Source organism: Choloepus didactylus, chromosome X (assembly GCF_015220235.1).
Source record: "Choloepus didactylus isolate mChoDid1 chromosome X, mChoDid1.pri, whole genome shotgun sequence".
Classification (NCBI taxonomy): Eukaryota; Metazoa; Chordata; class Mammalia; order Pilosa; family Megalonychidae; genus Choloepus; species Choloepus didactylus.
The window spans coordinates 17,258,731-17,277,893 of record NC_051334.1 but is presented as its reverse complement, the minus strand read 5'-3'; the positions used below and the strand labels follow the sequence as shown (position 1 = coordinate 17,277,893).

Here is a 19,163-nt window from a genome sequence, read left to right as displayed (position 1 = left end):
AGATTAATGCACATAAGTCAGTAATGTTTCTATATGCTAGAAATGAACAAACTGAAGAGACACTCAAGAAAAAGATACCATTTTCAATAGCAACTAAAAAAATCAAGTACCTAGGAATAAACTTAACCAAAGATGTAAAAGACCTATACAAAGAAAACTACATAACTCTACTAAAAGAAATAGAAGGGGACCTTAAAAGATGGAAAAATATTCCATGTTCATGGATAGGAAGGCTAAATGTCATTAAGATGTCAATTCTACCCAAACTCATCTACAGATTCAATGCAATCCCAATCAAAATTCCAACAACCTACTTTGCAGACTTGGAAAAGCTAGTTATCAAATTTATTTGGAAAGGGAAGATGCCTCGAATTGCTAAAGACACTCTAAAAAAGAAAAACGAAGTGGGAGGACTTACACTCCCTGACTTTGAAGCTTATTATAAAGCCACAGTTGCCAAAACAGCATGGTACTGGCACAAAGATAGACATATAGATCAATGGAATCGAATTGAGAATTCAGAGATCGACCCTCAGATCTATGGCCGACTGATCTTTGATAAGGCCCCCAAAGTCACCGAACTGAGCCATAATGGTCTTTTCAACAAATGGGGCTGGGAGAGTTGGATATCCATATCCAAAAGAATGAAAGAGGACCCCTACCTCACCCCCTACACAAAAATTAACTCAAAATGGACCAAAGATCTCAATATAAAAGAAAGTACCATAAAACTCCTAGAAGATAATGTAGGAAAACATCTTCAAGACCTTGTATTAGGAGGCCACTTCCTAGACTTTACACCCAAAGCACAAGCAACAAAAGAGAAAATAGATAAATGGGAACTCCTCAAGCTTAGAAGTTTCTGCACCTCAAAGGAATTTCTCAAAAAGGTAAAGAGGCAGCCAACTCAATGGGAAAAAATTTTTGGAAACCATGTATCTGACAAAAGACTGATATCTTGCATATACAAAGAAATCCTACAACTCAATGACAATAGTACAGACAGCCCAATTATAAAATGGGCAAAAGATATGAAAAGACAGTTCTCTGAAGAGGAAATACAAATGGCCAAGAAACACATGAAAAAATGTTCAGCTTCACTAGCTATTAGAGAGATGCAAATTAAGACCACAATGAGATACCATCTAACACCGATTAGAATGGCTGCCATTAAACAAACAGGAAACTACAAATGCTGGAGGGGATGTGGAGAAATTGGAACTCTTATTCATTGTTGGTGGGACTGTATAATGGTTCAGCCACTCTGGAAGTCAGTCTGGCAGTTCCTTAGAAAACTAGATATAGAGCTACCATTCGATCCAGCGATTGCACTTCTCGGTATATACCCGGAAGATCGGAAAGCAGTGACACGAACAGATATCTGCACGCCAATGTTCATAGCAGCATTATTCACAATTGCCAAGAGATGGAAACAACCCAAATGTCCTTCAACAGATGAGTGGATAAATAAAATGTGGTATATACACACGATGGAATACTACGCGGCAGTAAGAAGGAACGATCTGGTGAAACATATGACAACATGGATGAACCTTGAAGACATAATGCTGAGCGAAATAAGCCAGGCACAAAAAGAGAAATATTATATGCTACCACTAATGTGAACTTTGAAAAATGGAAAAACAAATGGTTTATAATGTAGAATGTAGGGGAACTAGCAGTAGAGAGCAATTAAGGAAGGGGGAACAATAATCCAAGAAGAACAGATAAGCTATTTAACGTTCTGGGGATGCCCAGAAATGACTATGGTCTGTTAATTTCTGATGGATGTAGTAGGAACAAGTTCACTGAAATGTTGCTATATTATGTAACTTTCTTGGGGTAAAGTAGGAACATGTTGGAAGTTAAGCAGTTATCTTAGGTTAGTTGTCTTTTTCTTACTCCCTTGTTATGGTCTCTTTGAAATGTTCTTTTATTGTATGTTTGTTTTCTTTTTAACTTTTTTTTTCATACAGTTGATTTAAAAAAGAAGGGAAAGTTAAAAAAAAAAAAAAGAAAAGAAAAAAGACAAACAAGGAAAAAAAAAAAAAAAAGATGTAGTGCCCCCTTGAGGAGCCTGTGGAGAATGCAGGGGTATTTGCCTACCCCACCTTCATGGTTGCTAACATGACCACAGACATAGGGGACTGGTGGTTTGATGGGTTGAGCCCTCTACCATAAGTTTTACCCTTGGGAAGACGGTTGCTGCAAAGGAGAGGCTAGGCCTCCCTGTATTTGTGCCTAAGAGTCTCCTCCTGAATGCCTCTTTGTTGCTCAGATGTGGCCCTCTCTCTCTGGCTAAGCCAACTTGAAAGGTGAAATCACTGCCCTCCCCCCTACGTGGGATCAGACACCCAGGGAAGTGAATCTCCCTGGCAACGTGGAATATGACTCCCGGGGAGGAATGTAGACCCGGCATCGTGGGATGGAGAACATCTTCTTGACCAAAAGGGGGATGTGAAAGGAAATGAAATAAGCTTCAGTGGCAGAGAGATTCCAAAACGAGCCGAGAGATCACTCTGGTGGGCACTCTTACGCACACTTTAGACAACCTTTTTTAAGTTCTAAAGAATTGGGGTAGCTGGTGGTGGATACCTGAAACTATTAAACTACAACCCAGAACCCATGAATCTCGAAGACAGTTGTATAAAAATGTAGCTTATGAGGGGTGACAGTGGGATTGGGAATGCCATAAGGACCAAACTCCACTTTGTCTAGTTTATGGATGGATGTGTAGAAAAGTAGGGGAAGCAAACAAACAGACAAAGGTTCCCAGTGTTCTTTTTTACTTCAGTTGCTGTTTTTCACTCTAATTATTATTCTTGTTATTTTTGTGTGTGTGCTAATGAAGGTGTCAGGGATTGATTTAGGTGATGAATGTACAACTATGTAATGGTACTGTAAACAATCGAAAGTACAATTTGTTTTGTATGACTGCGTGGTATGTGAATATATCTCAATAAAATGATGATTAAAAAAAAATAATAAAAAAATAAAAGCAGTGCTGTAATAAACATCTTTTTTCAAAAATTATTGTTTATGTTTTTAAGCATTTATTAATTTCCGAGAGCTGCTGTAACAGATTACCACTAACTGGCTGGCTTAAAGCAATAGAAATTTATTCTCTCACAGTTGCGGAAGCTAGGGGTCCAAAATCAAGGTGTTGGCAGGACCATGCTCATCTCCAGGTGCTCTAGGGAAGAGTCCTTCCTTACCTTCTCCAGCTTCTGCTGGCCCCAGGTGTTCCTTTCCTTGCAGCATCATCACTCCCATCTGTGCCATGTCATCACATGGCCATCTTCCCTTTGTGTGTCTCTTCTCTCCTTCTAAGAACGCCAATCACAGTGGATTAGAGCCCTCCCCTCTCCAGCCTGACCTTACCTTAATTAATGGCATCTGCAACAACCCTATTTCCAAATTAGGTCACACTCGGAGGTACTGGAGGTTAGGGCTTCAACAAAGCTTTCTGGGTGACACAATTCAACCCATAACAAAATATACTCTGTATTATAGGTTCTAGAAGTGGAATTGTTGACTCAAGATAAGTACTTTTTACTTTTTTTGTTGTTGTTTTTATTATGGGAATTTCAAGCCTATTCAAAGGTAGGGACTAGTACACCAGACCCTGATGTACCCTTTATCCAGTAATTGTCACATGGCCAGTCTTGTTTCCCCTGTTCCCCCACTCGTTCCATCCCACCCCAACACTGGATTTATTTTGAAGCAAAGGCATATTTTATCCATAGATATTTCAGAATGTGTCTAAAAGTTAAGTACACCTTTTAAAAACATAATCACAATTACATCATCATACCTTAAAATTAACAATCATTCCTAAATGTCAGTGCTCAAATTTTCCCAATTGTTTCAGGAATTTTTTTTTATAGTTGAATCGTGATTGAGACAAGGTCTATACATTGTATCTGGTTGATAGGACTCTTAAGTCTTTTTTAGTAGGTAGATTTCCCATTCTTCTTTTTTTCTTTCCCTTATCATTTATTTGTTGAGAAGCATTTGTCCTGTAAAACTTCCAACGTTTGGGATTTTGCTGATGTGGTTTAACAAGTCCTCTGTCCCCTCATTTCCTGTATAAGTTGGTAGTTCAATCTAGAGGCTTATTTTAGATTGCAGTTTGAATTTTTGGGAGAAAGAATACTGAATAGGTGATGGTACATGCTTGTATCTGGTTTCTCTCATTTGTGATGCTAGCCACCATTGATAATCATTGCCTAGATCTATTATTTCATTAAGTGTTGCAAACTAGTGGTATTTGAATTCCGTCATTTCCCAACTTATTAGTACAAATACTTTATAAAGAGAAATTTCCCCTCATCAATGACTTGGTTACCCTGATGTACAGTCTGTATAGGAAAAGGAGGATAAATGCTTGATTTTTGCCTTTATTAGTTTTAAATGCAATGCGTTGGTTCCTTAGCATCCTTCAAAGCTGACCAGTGAGTTTTTATCAAATCATTCATTATGAACTCATCGTTTTAACGTTTGATATTTCAATCCTTTGTAGTTATTATTCTTCTCAGTGCTCAAATTATCCCCTCTTTGACCCAAAATGGATTCAAGTGGCTCCTGAGTCTTTTTGATACAAACTTAGTAGCTTCTTTGCTTCTTCATATGATAAGATGTTCCAGGATCATTTTAGGCATTTCTAGAGGCAGCCGTTTCTCCAAGGAAACTTGGTGACTTTTAGCGAAAGATGAATTTAGAGATCCCAGTCAGGCTTTGAGGTTCTCAGTGCCACTGGGTTGGTCATTTTTTTTTAGACATTTTCAGTGGACAGAGCTAGGAAATATGCATGTATATTTAAGGAAAACCACTTAATGAGTTTATGTTGATATTTCAATTCACATTTAGGGCTGCAGGATTTGTATTTCTTTGATTTTGTATTTATCTCTTTTCTCTTCTACTGAAAAATCAACAGGCCCCGTTGGGGGGTGGTTTGGAGGGGTCCTGCTGGGTGTCTCCCCATTTCTTCTTTTGGGAGGAGTCCTACTGTTGGTTCAGCAGGATGCAACATGGGTTTGTCATTATTCCTAGGGAAATAGAGCCAAATTGATGCATTTCAAAATCACATGAAATAGTGTGTCCCTTTTGTGGTTACGACATGAACCAGATACCTAGGTTCATTTGTTTCATTTTTGTCCTGGTCACAAACTCAGATGATATGCTCATTGGAAAACAGCGGTTTTAGGGAACACTTTTTTGCTTAATTCATTGTTTTATAATTATGTAAAGCACTCAGGTAGTTTCGGAAAGTCAAATCCCAAAATGTGTCACTTGTCTCTCTGTCGCCTTTAGCACATCTCCTCCCTCTACCTGTTGCTATCCGCTTTTCTTACTTTTTGGTTTATTCTTCCAGATTGAATAAATGAAAGCAAATGTATATATTTATTCAAATCCCCCTTTTCTCACATAAAAGGTTAGCATTCTTGGCACATTATTCAGCACCTTTTTTTCTCTTAACAGTGTATTCTGGAGATCACTCCCAAGCAGCATATAAAAATCATCTCATTCCTTTTTACAGGTTTTAATATTTCAATGGGTGAAAGTACAGTGGTTTATCCAGCTTATCTCTGCTACTGATGGACATGTGTTCCTAGAGTTTTACAGAAACATTTTTTAATATTTCACAGCCATAAATTTGGGATTTGCTCATTGGCAAGAGTTGTTTTAACCATTGTCTAAGGAATCCGTTTCCTGTGTGTAAAACAAAGGCTTAACTCTATAAGATAATAGCAGAGAAGAATGCGATTTATAGAAGCAGAAATAACTTCCTAAATTTCCTGTTTCAGTAGATGTAACATGAGAGAGGAAAACAGGAGTGACATGGAGACTTTCCCATATGAGGATGGCAAGGCATTTCAGATAAGGAAATGTCTGGAGTCACTTCTGAGTTCATCTTGTCATTCTGAATCAGGGGGGCCTGGCCACTTTTCCAAAAGAGCCTTTTGACAAACTGTATCCTCCCAATTCAGGCTTAGTTTCTGAACTCCTTGCTCCCCATCTAGCTATGGGAGGCCCCCATATTTTTTTCTGTCCTTCCAAATAAATTGATGTGTGTCTCCGTTTAGCCACAGTCTAGGTCTGATTTAAAGAGAAGGGGTCAAAGTAGGGACTGAGTGTATTTGTAGATTTCCTAGTGTGGATCTTGACTAGTTGTTACATTTGCAAATGAAAATGAAATACTATTTAGACGGTTGTTCCCACTAAAGCATGTGGTAATTACACCCAGTTGTTGGGCAGAATGCATATCCCTTGAGTCAGACTTTCACGATCCTGTCACGTGTACCTTTCAGGAGAAACGGTGTGGGCGATCGGGAGAAGGCTCTTCAGGTCATGCTCCAGGTTCTGCAGATCTGTGCCCACCCAGCACCCGACACATTCTGCCTGTGCGGGAGGATCTATAAGGACATCTTGGACTCAGACTGTAAAGATGACGCCAGCCGAGACAGCGCCATTGAATGGTAACCCCTCAGCCCTGGTCCACAGCATGTGCAGCTTGCAAAGGACAGAATCACGGAGGCTAAGGACCCAGGTCTTTTCCTCCGTGTATGTGTCTGCCTATCTGTCAGCAAGTGGAAGAAAAAAAAATGCAATACGTGTGGTTTGGAATTTTCCAGGTCCCCTTTCCTAAGGGGAGACCATTAGAAACAGGGTTTTCCTCTGATGGCACCCTTTTCTAACAGGTTCACTTGTCCGGGAGGGAAAGGAGGAGGCTCAGCATGTTTCTTGCCAGCTACTTCTCCCAGAACTTTGTTCCACCACCATCGGGGCACTACCTTCCCAGTGAGCTGTTCATCCTTCATCATTAATTCCTTCATTCATTCAACAAATATTTATTGAAGGCCTACCGTGCTCCAGAAACTTTCCTAGATGGTGGGGACACAGACACATTAGACAGGAATTCCTGCCCTCTCAGACCTCGTGTTGCTGGTAAAGGAAGTCGGGCAAACAAACAAAAAAGTAAAGTATACAGGACGCGAGCTGGTGGTGAGGGCTGTGGAGAAAAGTAAAGCAGAGAGGGGAGGATGAGAAGGGCTGGGAAGGATGGCCTACAATTTTTTTTAATTCATTTTTATTGAGATATATTCACATACCATGCAGTCATACAAAACAAAGCATACATTCAGTTTACAGTACCATTATATAGTTGTGTATTCATCACCAAAATTAATTTTTGACATTTTCATTACCACACACACACAAGTAATAAGAATAAAAATTAAAGTGAAAAAGAACAAAGTAAAAAAGAACACTGGGTGCCTTTTTTTTGCCCCCATTTTTCTACTCATCCATCCATAAACTAGACAAAGGGGAGTGTGGTCCACATGGCTTTCCCAATCACATTGTCACCCCTCATAAGCTACATTTTTATACAATCGTCTACAAGATTCATGGGTTCTGGGTTGTAGTTGGATAGTTTCAGGCATTTACTGCTATCCATTCCAATTCATTAGAACTTAAAAAGGGTTGTCTATATTGTGCATAAGAGTGCCCACCAGAGTGACCTCTCGGCTCCTTTTGGAATCTCTCTGCCACTGAAGCTTATTTCATTTCCTTTCACATCCCCCTTTTGGTCAAGAAGATGTTCTCCATCCCAAAATGCCGGGTCTAGACTCTTCCCAAGGAGTCATATTCCATGTTGCCAGGGAGATTCACTTCCCTGGGTGTCAGATCCCACATAGAGGAGAGGGCAGTGATTTCACCTGCCAAGTTGGCTTAGCTAGAGAGAGAGAGGGCCACATGTGAGCAACAAAGAGGCATTCGGGAGGAGGCTCTTAGGCACAATTATAGAGAGGCCTAGCCTCTCCTTTGCAGCAATAGTCTTGCCAGGGCAAGTCCCGCGGTAGAGGGCTCAGCCCATCAAACCACCAGTCCCCCATGTCTGTGAGCACATCAGCAACCATCGAGGTAGGGCAGGCCAACACCCCTGCATTCTCCACCGGCTCCTCAAGGGGGCTCTGCATATTTTTTCATTGTTTTTTTTTAATTAACTATATCAAAAAAAATTTAAGTTATATAATAAAAAAACATTTCAAGCAAACCATTAACAAGGGAGTAAGAAAAAGACAACTAACCTAAAATAACTACTTTACTTCCAACATGTTCCTACTCTACCCCAAGAAAATAACCTAATATAGCAACATTTCTGTGAACTTGTTCCTACCATACCCATGAGAAATTAACAAACCATAGTCATTCCTGGGCATTCCCAGAACGCTAAATTTACCCACGATAGCTTATCTGTTCTTATTGGGTTATCTTTCCCCTTTCATTAATTGCTCTCTATCACTAGTTCCCCTACATTCTACATTATAAACCATTTATTTTAGGAGTGTGTTGTTTAACCTTCAGGTGTTTGTGAATTTTCTAAGTCTCTGATGGTTATTGACTTCTAATTGTATTCCATTGTGGTCAGAGAATGTGCTTTGAATAATTTCAATTTTTTTTTTAATTTATTGAGCCTTGTTTTATGTCCCAGCATATGGTCTATTCTGGAGAAAGTTTCATAATCACTAGAGAAGAATGTGTATCCTGATGATTTGGGATGTGATGTTCTGTATATGTCTGTTAAATCAAATTCATTTATCAGATTGTCTAGGTTTTCATTTTCCTTATTGGTCTTCTGTCTGGTTGGTCTATCTATAGGATTGAGTGATGTGTTGAAGTCTGCCACAATTATTGTGGAAACATCCATTGCTTCCTTTAGTTTTGCCAGTGTTTGTCTCATGTATTTTGTGGCACCATGGTTGGGTGCATAAACATTTAATGTAATTGTTATTTCTTCTTGTTAAATTGTCCCTTTTATTAGTATGTAGTGGCCTTCTTTGTAAGGCATTTCTTGAATCAGCCATTCTATCCTTTGGTTTATGTTTGTCAGATATATTTTTTCCCTCTCTCTCTTATTGTCCTTTAATGAAACAATATTGAATCTCTTTAGTACTGAACCTTTCTCTGTATCTCTCTCTCCTTTCTTTGTTTCTCTGTCGGTAGTGCTCCCTTTAGTATCTGAAGTAGGGCAGGTCTTTTATTAGCAAAATCTCTCAACATTTGTTTGTGAAGAATTTAAGCTCTCACTCAAATTTGAAGGAGAGCTTTGCTGGACAAAGTATTCTTAGTTGGAAATTTTTCTCTCTCAGAATTTTAAATATGTCATGCCACTGCCTTATCGCCTCCATAGTGGCCACTGAGTGGTCACTACTTAGTCTTATGTTGTTTCCTTTGTATGTGGTGAATTTCTTTTCTCTTGCTGCTTGCAGAACTTGCTCCTTCTCTTCAGTATTTGACAGTCTGATCAGAATATGTCTTGGAGTGGGTTTATTTGGATTTATTCTATTTGGAGTTCACTGGGCATTTATGCTTTGTGTATTTATGTTGTGTAGAAGGTTTGGGAAGTTTTCCCCAACAATTTCTTTGAATACTCTTTCTAGACATTTACCCTTCTCTTCCCCTTCTGGGACACCAATGAGTCTTATATTTGGATGCTTTATCTATTATATCCCTGAGGTCCATTTTGATTCTTTCGATTTTTTTCCCCATTCTTTCTTTTGTTCTTTCATTTTCCGTTCTGTGGTCCTCGAGGTCACTAATTCATTGTTCAGCTTCCTCTAGTCTTGTACCATGAGTATCCAGAATCTTTTTATTTCCATAAGGTCATCTATTTTTTTAATTTACTCTTGCAATTTCTTCTTTACGCTCTTCTAGGATCTTCTTCATGTCCTTTATATCCTGTGCCATGGTCTCATTGTTTGTCTTTAGTTCTTTGATTAATTGCTCCAAGTACTGTGTCTTCTCTGATCTTTTGATTTTGGTGTTTAGGTTTAGGTTATCCATATTGTCTGGTTTTTTTCATATGCTTTAAAATTTTCTGTTGTTTTTGGCCTCTTGGCATTTGCTTTACTTGATGGGGTTCTTTCTGGATATAAAAAATACCGATCTCTAATTTGTCAGATCTACAGCTTGGTGGCGTACACTTTCTCTAACCAGCATATGGCATCCTCAAGTCACCTATTCCCCTTAAGTCAGTTCTCCCCAACTTTGTCTTTGTGGTGTGTGGGGGTCTGATTCTTGTGGGTTCCAATTGGTGCACCAGGTTTGGGTGTATTGTTGGTGCTGTCTGCCCTGAATGTGGGGCATGTGTCTGAGCAGTTAGGGAGGGAGGGCAGCTTTAATAATCAAGCCTCCCAGGTGTTCCTGGGGATTTAAGGCTGTTGCAAGAGTCTAAAACCTTCATTTCAGTCTCGCCACAGATTGTCTCTGCCGCTGACCCACAAGTCCTTGGTATTGGCGTATGGTCCCTGGGATTTCCAAGTGGGTCCCTCTTCCAAGCCATGCCCTTCTAGGGCCTCTGCTGAGGGAAGGTTGTGCTACGTCACAAGTGCGTGCCATCCCTCAAGGGAAGTTCTGGGCCGCCGGGCCATGTAGGTGCGTTCCCAGCCTGCTATAAGGATGGCTGTGTGGGGCGTGTTAATTTCCCCTTTTTCGCACAGCTCTGCCTTCCCAGCTCTGGGACAATTAGCTGTGGGTGCGCGAAAGGCCATTGTCCACACCCAATATTGTGGCGTGTGCGTGTGTTGCTGGAAACACTTCCTGTCACAGTGGTTTTTTGGCACAGCTCTGGGCTGTGGTGCTGGCGCTGGGTGGGAGCATTCCCAGCCCGCTGGGAAGATGGCTGCAAGGGGCATGGTTTTTTTCCCCTTATGGCTCACCTCTGACTTCCTCGCTCTGAGACAATTAGCAGCGGGTGTGTGAAAGGCTATCTTCCATGCCAGATATTGAGGCGTTCACACAGCCTGTTCCTGCCATGCTTCACTGTGCAGTTCTCGCTGCCGTATCTGCAGCCGCTTTTGGGTTTTTTTAAAAAAGAACTAGTCTGCCTCCAAACGCCAACCCATGGTTTTCCCACACTGCAACGTGGCTGCCGGATATTCAGCTGGCTTACTCGTTTCAGAATGCAGACTCCTGGTTTCACCAAGTGCACGGTCCCTGTGGATTTAGCAGACCTTGTCCAGCTGGTGCATCACTGGAATTGGTGTTCTGGGTCACTTTCTGGCTTTTATCTAGTATTTTTCACGGAGGTGTTTTTTTGCCCTATCTCTCCTAGCTGCCATCTTAGGTTCTCAGCCTACAATTTTAAATAGGGTGGTCAGTGAGGGCAAATAAAGATGTGAGGGAGGAGAGCCAGCAAGTGAGTCTTGCAGATAACTGTGGAGAGAGCATTCCAGGTAGAGGGAGCAGCAAAAGCAAAGAGCCTAAGGAGGAGGCGGGCTGGACGTGTTCACAGATGGTGAGGAGTGAGCGGGGGAGAGTGGCAGGAGGTAGGAGGGAAGAAGATCATGTTGGGCCTGGTAAGTGACAGAAGGATTTCAGCTTTTGCCCTGAGTGGTATGGAGCATCATTGGAGGGTTCTGAGTGGAGGAATGACAAGACCTGACATGTGTTTTAACAGTACTCTCACTGTTGTGCAGAAAAGAAATTGCAGGGGGTGTATCAGCTGCCTCTTGCTGCATAACCACCCCAGAACTTTTAGGGGCTTAGGACAGCAATGACTTGTTATTTCTCAGGATTCGGTGGATTGGCCTGGAAGTTCCTCTACTGGCTTCACCTGGGTTTGCTCCTAAAGTTGCCATCAGCTGGAAGGTCAGCGGGACTGGAAGGGCCAAGATGGCCTCACATGTGTTTAACAGCTGGGACTAGCTTTAATGGTGCACGGGGGTCCCCCACCCCATGGCCTTTCATCCAGCTGGACCGGCTTCCTCACGTGGTGGGCAGCATTCTAAGGGAGCAAAGGTGGAAGCTGCAAGGCTTCCTGAGGCTTAGGCTCAGAACTCACGCAGTGTCCCTTCTGCCACCTGTCATTGGTCAAAGCAAATCATAAGACCAGGCTACACTCAAGGGGGTGGAGAAATAGACTCTATCTCTGGATGGGAGGAGTGGCAAAGTCACATCTCAAAGGTGTAAACGTTGGAATGGTTGGAATTTGCGGCCACTAAACAGTCTACTGCAGGGGCAAGCGCAGAAGCAGGGAACAATTAGGAGGCTATTGCAGTAATTCAGGGGAGAGCAGTTGGTGACTTGAACCAGGGTGGCAGTGAAGAAAATGATGAGAAGTCATATTTGGGGTATATTTTGAAGGTGACACCAATAGACCATGTCATATGCTTCAATCATGCGAGCTCTTGGCATTGCTGTCCTAATCTTGTCGGATTCTAACTGCTTCCTCTCTGTATCTTCTCCTTCCACCCATGTCAGAGACTCTGGCCTCTGCCCTCTTCTCTCCATCCACACAATCTTCCCTGGTAATCCCAGCCACTCCCACACCTTGGGACCCATGGATGGAGATCTCCAGCCCAGCCTCTCCCCTAAGCTATGGCCCACATCGCCCCCATCTTGCGAACCTGCTCTACCTCAAAATGATGCTGGCATTTAAGACTCAACATGTTGAAGGCTAAAGTCATTTCCTCCTCCAAAGCTATGGTTCCCAATGTCTTGCTTTCTTACTACCATTCTTTAGCCTTTAGGCTTAAACTTTTGATTAAGGTTTGATTCTTTTCATTCACTTCTCTCCCCATTCAATCTGTTCCCAACTCCAACCCTTCTGTGAGTCTTCCTTCAACCCCTGCCAGTCCTTTCCCATTACCACCAACCTTAATTGGTGCCATTTCTTTTTTACTTTCTCATCAGGAATGTCCTAGTAGTAGCCCAGGTAGCCTCCCTGCTTGATGTTCCTTCATCCATCCTTCACAGATTTACAGCTTACTCTTCCTAAATCTCAAAAGCCTACCATGGCTCCCTGTTGCTTATTAAATAAAAATTAAAATTCTTAGTTTGCCATTCAAGGCACCTCTAGCTCTTATTTCCTCTATGCCATATACATCCAACTCAACTGAAGCTCCTTTAGGAACTCCCCAATCTCCGCTCCTGCCATTTCCTATCTGGGGGTTCCCTTCCCAAAAGGGTAACTATTGTAATTCTATCCATCTTCATGGCAGAGCTCAACTCTCTAGGGAACAGTCTCTACTGGACCTATATGTCTTCTATGAGTTCTTCTAAACATGGATTTGGGTGGTTTTAGGATACTTAGCCTTCTCTTGCTTGTATTTGTACTGTATGTGTGGGACCATGATGTAGGTTCTTGGAGGACAGGGGCTTGTTTTATTCCTTGCAGCCTACTATTCCTACTTAATCTGCAATTGCACCTAAGGCACTGCATGGTAGAGGGGAGTCATTTGGGGTGTTGGAGGGAAGGAAAGGGAAGGAAGTTAGTGTTTAGTAGAACCAAAACAGGAAGCTGTGTTCTTGCCATGGTGGCTGAGAATTCAACCCCAAATCAGGAAACTGCTGCCTGGGGCTCCTTCAAGAAAGTCGTAGGAGTCTTTTCCTACCCAATTCAGAAGGTACTGACAGTGAGTACAGGAGGAAATGAAATTTAGTCTTCTGGCCAGGGCATGTTGGCACTGGATGAGACTTGGGGGACTACCTGAGCCAAGCCCTCAGGTACAGATCTGGAGCATGTGGCCTGGGGAGGCAGGTAGCTGCTCCCAGGTCACAGAGCTGGTCAAAGGAAAAGCTGTGACTGCATTCCTGACTCCAAGTTCAATTCCTGTTTGCCCCCAAGCTCGGCCTGTTTCATCTATGGATAAGAGGCATGGAGACATAACCCCTTCTTCCCTCTTCACAGTGTAACTTTTCATAGTAGAAGAAAATGAAAAAAATATATGAAATCTAGCAGGATATGGAATTTTACATCCCCAAAACATGCAGGAAAAAAAAAGGTTGAAATTTTGTTGGGATTTTGTTGGCTGGGGTTGGAAGGACTTTCTTGGTGTCCTCTGGTCCATCTGAAGATACCTGTATTATTCTCCAAAGTTCATAAAACCAGATTTTAACTGACTTAAATGATAACCTCTCCTTTCCAGAATTAATATTTTTTGTTGTCGAATTATTTTGTTGTCACATGAGTGATAAAATTACTCCTGGTTCCTGGTTGGCAAGTCCTTGGTATGAACTGTGCCACTTAAAGACATTCTTGTGTCATTATGTCATTGATTGAATTCTTTTTTTTTTGCTGATTATAATCATATTTGCTCATGGAAGAGTAGGAAACATTTTATAAATAGAAAATAATAAAGAAGAGAGTAACAAAATGCAGTGTTAACATTTTCATATGATATGGTGCTCCCAGTTTTGTATCTTGTTCCTTATCCTAATGTAATAGGTCCTGCCCCTTATCTGACTATGCCAGTGGAACTGCTCGTGAAGCCATGTGCGATCCAGGATTCTGGCAATAGTGCTCCCTACACACACACACACACACACAAACACACAAATGACTCCCTTTTGTTGTTTAAGCAAATAAACAAGAGATCTGCAGAGAAATGGCCTGTGATGGATGTGATTTCTATGTAGTAAGCTGTACTTGAGATTTGGGCATCAAATTGCAGTAGTCTTTTGGGGATAGGATTACAATATATTTTAAATTCCTTTTGTATACTTTAATATAGTTTCCTTATTTTATATGATGATCATGGCTTTTATAATGAAAATATAAAGCTTATGAAGAAAAATTTATAAACTCCCTGGTTTAAGTTACTGTGTTGCTATTATATCATTTTAAAAAAAGTAATTTGAGAGCTGCATGTAGCTGTTTGTAAGGGTGGGGAGAAAGCTGGAAAATATTAAGTTAGAGTAGTAAAAAGTTTCATTAAGGTTGGTTTGTACCATTATTTACACACTGTTTATCTTGTTTGAATAGAGTAAGATTATATAATAAAACTTCGGTGGTTCTGTAAATACAGGTATCGCAAAGGGTTTGAGCTGCAGTCATCTCTCTATTCTGGAATTAACCTTGCAATTTTGCTGTTGGTTGCTGGACAAAAATTTGAAACTTCCATGGAACTAAGGAAAATAGGTAAAGCTATTTATTATAGCAGTGGTTGATGCTTGGGTTATGCAAGTTCAGCACTAAAAATATGCTCAACTCAAACAGATATTGTACACAAATGTTCATAGCAACATTATTCACAATAGCCAAAAGGTGGCAACAACTCAGTGTCCATCAACAGATGAGTGGATACACATTGTGGTCTGTCCATACAGTGGAATATTATTCAGCCGTAAGGAATGAAGTTCTGACACATGCTACGACATGGATGAACCTTGAAAACATTACTCCAAGTAAAATAAACCATACACAAAAGGACAGGTAGTATATGATCCCACTTACAGCATAGGTGAATTCATAGAAACAGAAAGTAGATTAGAGATTACCATGGGCTGGGGAGAGGGGAAAAATGGGGAGTGGTTGCTTAATGGGTATAGAGTTTCTGTTTGAAGTGATGAAAAATTCTGGAAATAGGTGGTAGTGATGATTATACAACATTATGCCACTGAATTGTGCACCTAAAAATGGTTAAAATGGAAAATTTTATGTTATATATATTTTACCACAATATTTTTCAAATACAAAATAGAAACACATCTAGTTAAAATTTTTAAAATACAAGCTCAGATAACTTATATTTTATTTCAGAAGGAACAATCAACTATTTTCTGGAACAGTAGCCAAAATAAAATACTTTCTTCTTTCTAAAGGCTTGCATGATAGAGAAACTGGAAATATTTTTCTTAACTTTATCTAAAATTCAAATTCTTAAGGTGTCCGACTGAACAGTTTGTTGGGAAGGAAAGGTTGCTTGGAGAAAATGAGCAATTACTGGGATGTGGGTCAGTTCTTCAACGTAAGCATGTTGGCCAATGATGTCGGGAAGGCGGTCCAAGCAGCAGAGAAGTTGTTCAAACTGAAGCCTCCAGTCTGGTAAGTCTCGTCTATGCATTGTCATCACCCATTTCAAAATATGATCTTGTTCTGAAATGTTTCCCCCAGGCAGAAAAAGTGTAATCTCTGTAAACAATAACAATTGCTAAGTTTTTCCTTCTGACATCTTCAATGAAAGCCAAGTTAGGGGAGACATAACAGCTCTGAGAACTCACTTGCTTTTTTTTTTTTTTTTTTTTTTTTTTTAATATTCATTTTATTGAGATATAGTCACATACCACGCAGTCATACAAAACAAATCGTACATTCGATTGTTCACAGTACCATTACATAGTTGTATATTCAACACCAAAATCAATCCCTGACACCTTCATTACCACACACACAAAAATAACCAGAATAATAATTAAAGTGAGAAAGAGCAACTAAAGTAAAAAAGAACACTGGGCGCCCTTGTCTGTTTGTTTGTTTGTTTCCTTCCCCCACCTTTCCACTCATCCTCCATTGTCTTTTTTTTTTTTTTTTTTTCTTTTTTTTTTTTAATCATCATTTTATTGAGATATATTCACATACCACGCAGTCATACAAAACAAATTGTACTTTCGATTGTTTACAGTACCATTACATAGTTGTACATTCATCACCTAAATCAATCCCTGACACCTTCATTAGCACACACACAAAAATAACAAGAATAATAATTAGAGTGAAAAAGAGCAATTGAAGTAAAAAAGAACACTAGGTACCTTTGTCTGTTTGTTTGCTTCCCCTACTTTTCTACACATCCATCCATAAACTAGACAAAGTGGAGTTTGGTCCTTATGGCATTCCCAATCCCACTGTCACCCCTCATAAGCTACATTTTTATACAACTGTCTTCGAGATTCATGGGTTCTGGGTTGTAGTTTAATAGTTTCAGGTATCCACCACCAGCTACCCCAATTCTTTAGAACCTAAAAAAGGTTGTCTAAAGTGTGCGTAAGAGTGCCCACCAGAGTGATCTCTCGGCTCGTTTTGGAATCTCTCTGCCACTGAAGCTTATTTCATTTCCTTTCACATCCCCCTTTTGGTCAAGAAGATGTTCTCCATCCCACGATGCCGGGTCTACATTCCTCCCCGGGAGTCATATTCCACGTTGCCAGGGAGATTCACTTCCCTGGGTGTCTGATCCCACGTAGGGGGGAGGGCAGTGATTTCACCTTTCAAGTTGGCTTAGCCAGAGAGAGAGGGCCACATCTGAGCAAGAAAGAGGCATTCAGGAGGAGACTCTTAGGCACAAATACAGGGAGGCCTAGCCTCTCTTTGCAGCAACCGTCTTCCCAAGGGTAAAACTTATGGTAGAGGGCTCAACCCATCAAACCACCAGTCCCCTATGTCTGTGGTCATGTTAGCAACCATGGAGGTGGGGTAGGCGAATACCCCTGCATTCTCCACAGGCTCCTCAAGGGGGCACTACATCTTTTTTTTTTTTTTTCCTTGTCTTTTTTCTTTTTTTTAACTTTCCCTTCTTTTTTCAAATCAACTGTATGAAAAAAAAAGTTAAAAAGAAAACAAACATACAATAAAAGAACATTTCAAAGAGACCATAGCAAGGGGGTAAGAAAAAGACAACTAACCTAAGATAACTGCTTAACTTCCAACATGTTCCTACTTTACCCCAAGAAAGTTACATAATATAGCAACATTTCAGTGAACTTGTTCCTACTACATCCATCAGAAATTAACAGACCATAGTCATTTCTGGGCATCCCCAGAACGTTAAATAGCTTATCTGTTCTTCTTGGATTATTGTTCCCCCTTCCTTAATTGCTCTCTACTGCTAGTTCCCCTACATTCTACATTATAAACCATTTGTTTTACATTTTTCAAAGTTCACATTAGTGGTAGCATATAATATTTCTCTTTTTGTGCCTGGCTTATTTCGCTCAGCATTATGTCTTCAAGGTTCATCCATGTTGTCATATGTTTCACCAGATCGTTCCTTCTTACTGCCGCGTAGTATTCCATCGTGTGTATATACCACATTTTATTTATCCACTCATCTGTTGAAGGACATTTGGGTTGTTTCCATCTCTTGGCAATTGTGAATAATGCTGCTATGAACATTGGCGTGCAGATATCTGTTCGTGTCACTGCTTTCCGATCTTCCGGGTATATACCGAGAAGTGCAATCGCTGGATCGAATGGTAGCTCTATATCTAGTTTTCTAAGGAACTGCCAGACTGACTTCCAGAGTGGCTGACCCATTATACAGTCCCACCAACAATGAATAAGAGTTCCAATTTCTCCACATCCCCTCCAGCATTTGTAGTTTCCTGTTTGTTTAATGGCAGCCATTCTAACCGGTGTTAGATGGTATCTCATTGTGGTCTTAATTTGCATCTCTCTAATAGCTAGTGAAGCTGAACATTTTTTCATGTGTTTCTTGGCCATTTGTATTTCCTCTTCAGAGAACTGTCTTTTCATATCTTTTGCCCATTTTATAATTGGGCTGTCTGTACTATTGTCATTGAGTTGTAGGATTTCTTTGTATATGCAAGATATCAGTCTTTTGTCAGATACATGGTTTCCAAAAATTTTTTCCCATTGAGTTGGCTGCCTCTTTACCTTTTTGAGAAATTCCTTTGAGGTGCAGAAACTTCTAAACTTGAGGAGTTCCCATTTATCTATTTTCTCTTTTGTTGCTTGTGCTTTGGGTGTAAAGTCTAGGAAGTGGCCTCCTAATACAAGGTCTTGAAGATGTTTTCCTACATTATCTTCTAGGAGTTTTATGGTACTTTCTTTTATATTGAGATCTTTGGTCCATTTTGAGTTAATTTTTGTGTAGGGGGTGAGGTAGGGGTCCTCTTTCATTCTTTTGGATATGGATATCCAACTCTCCCAGCCCCATTTGTTGAAAAGACCATTATGGCTCAGTTCGGTGACTTTGGGGGCCTTATCAAAGATCAGTCGGCCATAGATCTGAGGGTCTATCTCTGAATTCTCAATTCGATTCCATTGATCTATATGTCTATCTTTGTGCCAGTACCATGCTGTTTTGGCAACTGTGGCTTTATAATAAGCTTCAAAGTCAGGGAGTGTAAGTCCTCCCACTTCGTTTTTCTTTTTTAGAGTGTCTTTAGCAATTCGAGGCATCTTCCCTTTCCAAATAAATTTGATAACTAGCTTTTCCAAGTCTGCAAAGTAGGTTGTTGGAATTTTGATTGGGATTGCATTGAATCTGTAGATGAGTTTGGGTAGAATTGACATCTTAATGACATTTAGCCTTCCTATCCATGAACATGGAATATTTTTCCATCTTTTAAGGTCCCCTTCTATTTCTTTTAGTAGAGTTATGTAGTTTTCTTTGTATAGGTCTTTTACATCTTTG

General features: G+C 40.5%; 1 protein-coding gene across 1 annotated transcript in view; it reads left to right on the top strand.

The window, feature by feature from the left end:
* The window catches only part of MAP3K15 (mitogen-activated protein kinase kinase kinase 15), a 204,892-nt gene that overhangs the window by 103,637 nt on the left and 82,092 nt on the right, over positions 1-19,163 (top strand). The window contains 3 exon segments of the mRNA XM_037820970.1: positions 6,312-6,479; positions 14,814-14,926; positions 15,673-15,832. Of these exon segments, the coding sequence (XP_037676898.1) occupies positions 6,312-6,479; positions 14,814-14,926; positions 15,673-15,832 (441 nt within the window).